This window comes from Punica granatum, chromosome 8 (assembly GCF_007655135.1).
Source record: "Punica granatum isolate Tunisia-2019 chromosome 8, ASM765513v2, whole genome shotgun sequence".
NCBI lineage: Eukaryota > Viridiplantae > Streptophyta > Magnoliopsida > Myrtales > Lythraceae > Punica > Punica granatum.
Genome location: NC_045134.1, coordinates 17,720,646 through 17,730,271, shown reverse-complemented (window position 1 = coordinate 17,730,271; position 9,626 = coordinate 17,720,646). Strand labels below are relative to the sequence as shown.

The following is a 9,626-nucleotide window of genomic DNA, read 5'->3' as shown; positions in this document are numbered from 1 at the left end:
GAGAGATTAAGTGTACATCAAATTGAAACTTGAGAGATTAAGTGTACATCAAATTCGAACGTAAGAAATTTTTTACATTAAATTGAACTTTGAAAGATTAAGTGTACATTAAATCCGACTTTCCGTCAGAATGCCGTCAAAAAATGGATGGAAAAATATGATCTGACATTCGACAGCTGATGTTGCATTGTTTGATTGTTTTCTTCCATTTTTTTTATTATTCCCCATTTCTGTCTTGTTTAAAAAAAGTATTTCCTACAGTTTCCTCACTTTTCAGTCGGAGGCGGGAAAAACTTCCTCCTCCCTGCGTGTCCTCCTCAATCGCTAGTGCTCTAGGCGTAGACTCGCCAATCACTACCGTTGTAATCTCTCCGTCACCCTCTCTTTCCTTACCTCTAGCTCTCTATGCTTTGCCCTGCCTGATTGTATCGTGTGCCCTGCGCGCTTCTCCGCCGCACCTCTATGCTCGAGGCCCATCTTGTCCGATTCATTTTCGTGTCGATGGCCACTGTTTCATTGCCGATTAGTTTTCTCTGCCCAAAATGTAGATTTATAGGAGAAGTTCGTCTTTCTTCTTGACGATTGCGTGTGTGTCGGTTACGTTTTGTCATAATGCTGTGACTTTGATGAAAAAAATTTATTGAGGTTGGATTTGATATACACTTAATCTCTCAATATTCAATTTGATGTAAAAAATTCTTTGAGGTCGAATTTAATGTACACTTAATCTTTCAAGGTTCAAGTTGATGTAAAAAAATTCTTGAGGTCGGATTTGATATACACTTAATCTCTCAAGATTCAATTTGATATAAAAAATTTCTTGATTTAATGTAACATGCATTTTTAGAGGACCAAATCATTGATTTACTCTAAAAAAAAGGATATTATCAATGTGAAAAATGAACAATTATTTGAGAATTTATTTATCCTTTAGAAAGGAAATAAGAACTCATATAATGTTATCTTATTTTCTTTTTATGTTGAAGATGATATTTTAGCACAACAATATTGTTATTATACTATAGCTAGAACTAGTCACCAACCCGCACATTCTGCGGGCCCTTATTTTTTGTCTTTATAGTTATTTATTTAAATAAATTCTAAAAAAATACGTTGTAATCGTAATAATCATATTTACAGCTTATTTATTATAAAACTAAATTAATTTATTAAAGGTAGAGGTTATTCATTTAAATTTTTATATTTATGATTATATATATTAAATATATTAATGTAGGGAAACGAAGAATCGATTAATTAAATGCCATCAAAATTGCTCAAATGCTGATGTGATAGATTTTCGTGAAACAAACTTATGCCTCTCAATGGATGATATCGATAGCCTACCTTAAATACCTCAAATTGATAAATGTAATATGATATAGATAAAATATACCATATAAATAATTATCATGTTAGAATTAATGTGATTAAAATTTTAAAATGTACTAAGAAGTTAAATTTACTTGTTGTGCCAACAGTAAAAAAATGAACATTTATTTTTTAGTTAATAGTTAATCGTTATTATATTTTGTTCATCGTGAATACGTGATTAACTTTTTTTATATCGCAGATCCATTTTATTTTTTATTTACCGCCACTAAGTTTTTGTTGTAATTATCATACTAAACTATATGCTAATACAATATCTATTGAAAAGTTAATTGATCACATATTTAGGATTTCAGAAAGAAATTAGCACTTGCCACTAATCTATAAAATTGTGGTAATATAGAAATATGAAAGCAAAATATTTTTACTAGGTGGACATTATAAATACTAATTACAGCAAAATATGCAAAACCAAATTCGTATTAGAAATACTACGCATTTGTAAAAGTATTATGAAACCACTTAAGTCTGTCTAATTTTATTAAGAATTACGGAATTTTTAAATTCATACATATATTTGAAAACCTTCATTCATGCTGTGTCTAGAAATATTAATTTCTAAAAAAAAAAAGAAAAGAGAAAAAAGGGTGACTTCATAAACCGGGTCGGGACCCACATTACCCGACTTATATAGTAATCCAAGAACGGCTCTGATGTGTTTCCAAACAAAGCCGTCTCGCGGGAGCCAACAGGACTATTTAGCGGGAAATCCGACGTGGCACCCGCGCTCCACGTCACCCTTCCCGCCAAAAGGAAGCCCTAAGATCCGTACTATAAGACCCCTCTCCTCCCGCTCCCACACAAAGGACTCTCAATCCGTCCACTCTTCTTCTTCCTCTTCCTCTTCTTCATTTCTTTCCTCTCCTCGTCAATGGAGTCTTCAGGTTCGACCCCGATTCCATTCAAATCGAAGAAGACCTTCACCCCGGTCTCGAAGACTAAAGCCGCCGGTGAGGCCACATTGAGCTCCAAGACCCCAGAAAATAAGCCCCCGCCTCCGATAATCACCAATCGGATCAGGAACAGAGGCGTGGCACTCTCAGTTTCGGAGGTGAGGAGAAAAGCCGAGAGCCTGCGGCAGTCGAAGAGGGACAAGACAAGCTGCGAAAACAAGTCTGCCCGGAAGCAGATCTTGTCCTGGGAGAGCCCCGTTAAGAAGCCGAAGGGATCTGATAATAAATTGCCCGAAAAGTAAGCTCCTTTTCACGAACTTCTCTGGTTTATTAGGCTGCTATTGAATGCTTAATTTTGGGCTCTAATGATCTTTTTGGTTGACCGTTACCATTTCGATATTTTATTTGAGTTTACGGAATTATTATTTTTATTGGATTAATTTTGAGAATATAATGGCTGTTTGTGTTATCAAGTCGTGAATGGGCGAATTTCGCAAGCGACATGTACCTGTTGTTGTTATTGCCGTTGCTGATTTCATTTCGTTTCGATTTGGGTGCTTTTGGTTAGGTATGAGATGTTGAATCGGTTCTTCTGTAACTTGGACGATTCGGTCAAGTTGTTGCGGTTGAGAGCTTCAGCCCCGACCTTCGCTGTCTTATCCAAGCAGATTGAGTGTTTGTCCGACAGGTATTCTAGTAATCCTACTAATTGTTCTTACAGATTTTACGTATCTTATCCGCTTGTCAAATGACTTGTTCTCTTTAGTCTGGAGGCTCTGTTGATGTCTTGTCCTTTGATTGCTCCTGAGAAGCGAGAAAGGAATGCAAAATTAATCGGAAAAAAGCAATCTTTCGATATCTCAACTCATGAAATAATTCCTCCCGTTCGTCCTCGTATTTGTTCTTTCTAATACTCACAGGAGGTTTACTTACCGGCACCTGTCTCAATTGAAGTACATCTTACCCGAGGTGATCGAGATAAAGAAGGATCTCGTGTTTGACGAACAAACAAGTTGTATGAAGCCAGATCTTCGTATTACTTTCAATGCTGAAGCAGTTGAAAAGGATGGGAAGTCGGGATCGGAGACTGGCCGTGTGGGCCTCCGGAAGCTCTTCTATACTCGATTGTCGGATTTTATTAAAACGCATCCCAAGGTACACAAATATTGATGTCAATTCTGTCTGCTCATGCCTTGTGTGTTACTTTAGTAATTTCTGACTATTGATCACTTGCCATGCTATCAACTTTTATAGACATAAGTAAAGTCTGGCAGAAATTGGCCAATCCATGGAACTGTTAATAGGCTCTTTAGTTTTCACCTGGTTGCCAATGCGATTCTCGAACATTTATGGGTTTTCTTTGTCAATTTTTTGGAAACAATCCTTCGAATTTGGAAGTAATAATCGGTTTGAAGAGATTGATCTGCTTGCATTCTAGTGCTGGAAGAAAGGCAAATACGTGTCGTGTGTTTTTCATCGCGAAGAACAAGACTGTTTGTTTGCTCTCCTGAAAAATCCGAAAACAGAAGACTTCAGAAATGCACCTGGCACACAAACAAAAGGCTGAAAATGGTTTCTATTATTAAGCAAATTACTGGTTAGCATCTGCACGAAGTGCAAAAAGGCATACATTCTTATTAACCATTCTTGTTTTGAAATCAGGGAGAGGAGATTCCGGAGGAACCACTGCCGCCACCATTCAATCATACTGACATGCGCAATAGACATTCGGAGGAGACCCCTTCCATCTCCTCTTCATTGCCTCCCAGGATACCAAGTGAAGACCACTCACAGTTCCAAGCTGCCCGAGCATCTCATCTTGTCCAGAGACACTTTTCACGAAAGAAGACTGCAGATACATCTGCTAAGGCATCCCTCGAAGAAAGCATGGAGAAATCTAATTCATCAGATGCTAGAATCCCAATTCACGAGAAAACCTTGAGTTGCCCCACAGCCACGCCAATCAAACAGGCTAGCTCCCTTAAAAATGAAGACAACACTCCAGTTAGAACTCCTCATGTAGAGTCGACTCCTCCAAAACTTGCTTTGACTCCGGTCAGCATAATGGCTTCAACTCCTGCACTTAACCCACCCCCAAAGAGATCTTGCTTGAGTCCTGAAGATGGGCCCACCAGCACACCTCCTAGCAAGTTGCTTAGGCGGCTTCCCCGTAACAGGTCGCTTAAATTCGACAGTCCAATGAAGAGCGGGAGGGTACAAGAGGAGATGAGCTTAGCAGATGATGATGTTACAAGCAGCGATGAAGTTCTAGATATACTTTCAGATGATCTTGTTCAATCGGTAAGCACATTGATATGATTTTAGTTATTCAACTGAAAACTGTTTCCGTTTTGCGTTTTTGTATCACAGCTGATGTTTGTTGGGATTCACATTTACAGATCAGAGAGAAGGAAAGAAAAGCTCTGGAGGAGAGAGATCCTGCGATTTCACGGGCCAAGAGGAGGCGGGAGATAATTGCAAGCCTTCCGAAGCTTTTCAACACGGTCCTCTTCTTATTCCAGTCATCCAAGCGGTGTGTGATCACTAGGGAGGAGATCATTTACCAGATCATTGCAAGTCGTCTAGACATGGTCGATAGAAGTAAGCAACACATTTCTAGCCTAACAAGATTAAGAACAATAGTCGAACATTTTCTTTTCCTTTTTTTTTTTTGGGAATATAGTATATCTGATTGAAGATTCAGGTGTGTTAATATTTCCTCAATTTACTGAATGTTTGATGCTTTTGTGTTCTCAGAGGAAGTAGAGGAAGAACTTGAGATGCTGAAGGAGTTAGCACCAGAATGGATTTCAGAGAAGGTGGCATCTTCAGGAGACATGCTTTTCCGGTAAGTTTTTCTTCATCAAGCATATCTTGGAGTACTCGAGAGTTTTCATGAAAATTAATGAATCTCTCATCAATTTGGTGCTTTACATTATTCACCACATAATCAGTAGATGGAATTGGGTGCGGAAGAAATGTGTCTTTATTGCCATGGACGGTTTCTCTTTCCTTTTTCAACGGAAATGAAGAAAACATTTTCTGCAACTATTTTCTGTAAATCAGGCGAAATTGTGACATTAAGATTATCTTTTAATCTCTGTTTTTATTATGCAAATGCAGCGTCAACAAGGCCGTGAGTCCTAGTACGATACGAGCACAACTTATGGAAGCCAAGTAAGATATGACGAGCATGCAGAATAATTATGTGTATATCCAACGATGAGTTATGCGGAAGAAGGATCAAGGAATTAAAATCTATTATGCAGCAATCTGATCATAGATATGGCCTTTTTGTAAATTATGCTTTCCGTTCTTTCAGATCGAATTCGGTCTCTTTTGCAACATTTTGTTTGATTTCTACGTAGCAAACTGGAATCTGTACAGTTGAGTTATCTTTGACTAAATACTTCTAACTTCCGTTCTCGCTACACTACTTATGTCAGCACTCGTTTTGACGGACTGGATATTCCTATTAACAATGCATACCTCGACCTCGGATTCTTCAAAAAAACGAGTTATTGAGGTTACCACAATTCTGTCAGACTGAGGTTCTTAAGTGCATCATATGTCCACGCATCTACATGTAGATTTCTCCGCAAACCCGGTCGAGTAATTGTACGTATCAAGCAGATGTTAGTTTGGACCCACTAAGGAATTCTAATGCAGGCATCCATGAAACGCAGGTCTGCCCAATAATCCATTTTTTCGTATCGACTTGATTTGAAAGTGGACTTGAATCGAGAGAAATCATACGAAGAGATTTCAGCAGACCTTCAGAGGGATATCGGAGGGACTATACATTGCAATGCACTGAACTGATTAATATGAGATCTAATTTGACCTATTAAAAAGATTGCGATCTCGTTCTTCATTTCACCGGGTAAGGAACACCCTGGTTGAACTCAATAATCATGTGTTAAGTGTGTCCGCGTAAGTGCTTTAATTTTTGCTTGAATGAGTCGTTTCCTCGAGCTCAACCTATGGCTCAGGTTTTCCTCATGTGTAAGCTTTGATCTCTATTTCTTTTTCGGTAAGACCACAAAGTCCCCTCTATCTATTTGCTAATAAGGGTCTCAAACTACTCCTCATTCAATTAGATTTTGAACTCCTATATTGTAGGTAAATCAGGTCATTTACAACACAGTGGTTAGCTTCGATCTCCATTAGAAGTGAGCTGTCGAACGTTATCCTTCCGAGGATTATATTGGGCAAATATATAAAAGCAGTGAAGCGGGATGTGATTGCACCACATATGACTTTTCCTGATACCTTCAGCTTGTGGTTGAGTGTGTTTTCGACTATTTGGCCATAATGATCACATAATCCGCTCGTGGTTGAGTGTCTTCTTTAGTAACATGATAAGATTACTTATTGTATTTATTATCCTTGCTGATTTCGTTATCCTTCGTGTGACACTGAATGGGTCCTTCTATAACAAAATTTGCTCAGGTTATGTCCAAGAAGAGCACTGATCCCGACCTCGACTGTTATATTCAGGTGCAAAAAGATACATACATACATACATACATACATACATACATATAATATAAGTAAGGATGAGGTGGCCCGGTCGGACAATTATTTGGAGCTTCATGTTTTGCTTACAAAGGACTACATCCCTTTATCTTTACACAAGGTGACGATCAATAATCGAAAACACCAAAAGCTAGCTTCAGTCTGATATGTAAAGCAACTGCGATCTAGAGCTTGAAATTGAGGGGCTGAACTGCATTTCTGGACCGCCGACCGTGGGAGAAGGAAAAGAGCGATCTTCGAACTTTGCCATTTCGTCCTTCACTGCTCCCGCTTACCTCACCTCGATTCTTACCTTGAACTGCTGCTTGAACTGACAGGTAGAGATGTCTGTCTGCTGCGGAATCTAGCGAGAATGATCTTCTTATCATCGGTTGGACCATGGAAGACGACTCATCCTGTTCATCTCTCATAATATCAATACACTCATCACCCATACTCGAACCATTAAAAGACTTGTGCTTCAACTTATGAGTCGACCGTGATTGTTCTTCTCTTGAACAATTTCTCTCGGCCTCTCTGTCATGCGGTATTGCATCTTCTCTTCCCATAAGTTCGATTACCACAAAGTTTTCATCTCCGCCCAAGAGGGAATCAGGATAAGACTGGCAATCTTGAGGGGACGAGCTAGGGGCAACAATGTAGTCATTATCCGTGCACAGACCAGCGCTGCCCAAGATGCCTGTCCTGCACAGCGGGCAGTTGGCGTTACCCCGGAGCCATATGTCGATGCAGTCCGAGTGAAAAGCATGGCTACAATTGGGCAGAGCCCTCAGCACGTCTCTCTCTTGAAACTCATTGAGACAAACCGCACAGCCGCTGAAGTTAATCCTCCCTCCCGTGTTGGCTTCTCCTCGGACAAAGTGAAATGCTGGGATTTCATGGATGGAAGTCCCGTCGAGGCCTTGACTGGCCCACGCTGCGGGGGAGAGGGCTATGAAGGAATCCTCTTCTCCTCGTGGACTCTGGAAGATGCAGCATATCCACCCACTTATCAGACCAAGTCGCGGCCCATTCGAGCAGCACCTAGCAATAAAGAGTGCCCAGTAACCTACCAGCAAGATAGCTGTCACGGTTATGCTTGCTATCACGATGGTTAGGATTGGGAAAGTTGAGACCGAGGTGTGCGGGTGGCTTCCCTTAATGGAGGAGACTACTTGAGCTTCCATAGCAGATTTCGGCTTTGAGTTTGGGAAGGGAATGAAATAACAAACAAAACCCTCCGATCGATAAACCCAAATATAAGGTTGAGGTTGGAGTTGGAAGAATATGAGCATTTGTCTAGGAAAAGCAAAGTGATTGAGATGTGATCGATGATGATGGGGTTAGCCCACAAGGAGACCATTTGGGTCCAAAATTCTTCAAGATATGCTGTGGAGATGATCAAAACCCCTCATTCTATCTTCACGCTTAAGAGTAATGAGCTAAAGAAGAGATGATGACAAGCTGAAAGAAATGATGGGATTACTCATGTCATGCAATTGTACTTATCTTTTCAATGAAACACGAGGTATACTTTCAAAAGAGGGTATAACACAATGTCATACTCCATCGCCTGATAACCAAGAGATTTTAGACTCAATAATTAGTGAAAGTACCAGCGCTCCTTTATATTAGAATTTTTATTTCACTGAACTAGGCTCACGAACCACTTTTGCAACCAAAAAAAAAAAACTAGCTTATTAGCTTAATTAATTTCCTCTCGGACACTGGCTTGATTTTGACCGCAAGATGTTTCCATTATATACTTATCTTTTCGTTTCAGGCAGTAAAGGAAGTATTTAATCTTCTCCCACTCGTTCAAATGCGTGATCGAAGTGATAAGGTGATATTGTTTCAAGTTTTAATCTTCCCTTACTCGTTCAGTTACCTTCACGCTTGAGGTCAATGTTCGAGGGCTGTGATGCTCTGTGCTCTTGCCTTTGCCCTTTCAACTTACCTGGAAATTGTAGATCTATTGGTTGGCACTCGATTATTTTTGCAATTTTTATTTCAAGGTTAAAAGGACGGGACATCTTTTCTTTCACAAGAAAAAAAAATCTAATAAGTAATAATATAACGTAATTCGTATGGCTTTTCAATTAAATTTTTGTTTATTAAAGAAACTTTTGAATCTAGTGAACATTACTTACTGAAAGAAAAAGAAAACTAAATAAAATGACAAGAAAAAAAATTAAACTTTTTAAGTTTCACTCGAGAAGAAAGTTTTGCCCACTCTTTCTCAATCTATATATATATATATCACATATATATTAATATGAACTCTCCTAAAAAATTACTCGATTCGTTCAACGAGAGACTTCCACGTGTCTTATTGTACAATTTTCTAGCGCATGATTGTCAGTTCCCTTGAGTCCCTGAATTAATAAACTTTGATTTTCTAATTACTTTTTTTTATCAAAGATTTATTTAATTTTATCCCTCATCAATTCATGCATAGATTATTGCAAAAATTTCATTACTTCGAAAATTTATACAATATAAATTATTTTAATACTTTCATAGTTTATTTAATTTAATCCACGCAAATGACTCATTATTATCTTATTTTGGATATCAAAAGTCGGACTAATTTTCACCCCCAAAAAGATAAGAGTCATTCACAAGATTGTGTTACATTTGTTGATCTCTTACTTTGGGAGGGTTCCTTCAAAAAAGATGTATGGCTTATTACAAAAAAAAAACTTTAAATAGTTAATAAAAGGACACGGTAATCTTATATGAATATCGATCCTATAACCTCTAGGTTAATAGGCGATGGTTTGCGCCATTACGCTATACGCTTTTTTGATGAAGGATGATCCC

General features: G+C 38.6%; 2 protein-coding genes across 2 annotated transcripts; one reads left to right on the top strand and one right to left on the bottom strand.

Moving 5' to 3' along the window:
- The first annotated feature begins 2,190 nt into the window (after positions 1-2,190).
- On the top strand, positions 2,191-5,718 carry LOC116215927 (CDT1-like protein a, chloroplastic). The gene is made up of 7 exons (XM_031551743.1): positions 2,191-2,583; positions 2,854-2,973; positions 3,206-3,440; positions 3,948-4,586; positions 4,685-4,886; positions 5,043-5,133; positions 5,409-5,718. Exons 1-7 carry the CDS (start codon positions 2,264-2,266, stop codon positions 5,464-5,466), a joined length of 1,665 nt encoding a protein of 554 aa, XP_031407603.1. The 5' UTR covers positions 2,191-2,263; the 3' UTR covers positions 5,467-5,718.
- A 1,025-nt stretch (positions 5,719-6,743) lies between these two features.
- On the bottom strand, positions 6,744-8,416 carry LOC116187093 (RING-H2 finger protein ATL16-like). The gene has a single exon (XM_031515686.1). The coding sequence runs from the start codon at positions 8,096-8,098 to the stop codon at positions 6,989-6,991; it is 1,110 nt and encodes a 369-aa protein (XP_031371546.1). The 5' UTR covers positions 8,099-8,416; the 3' UTR covers positions 6,744-6,988.
- Positions 8,417-9,626: the final 1,210 nt, after the last annotated feature.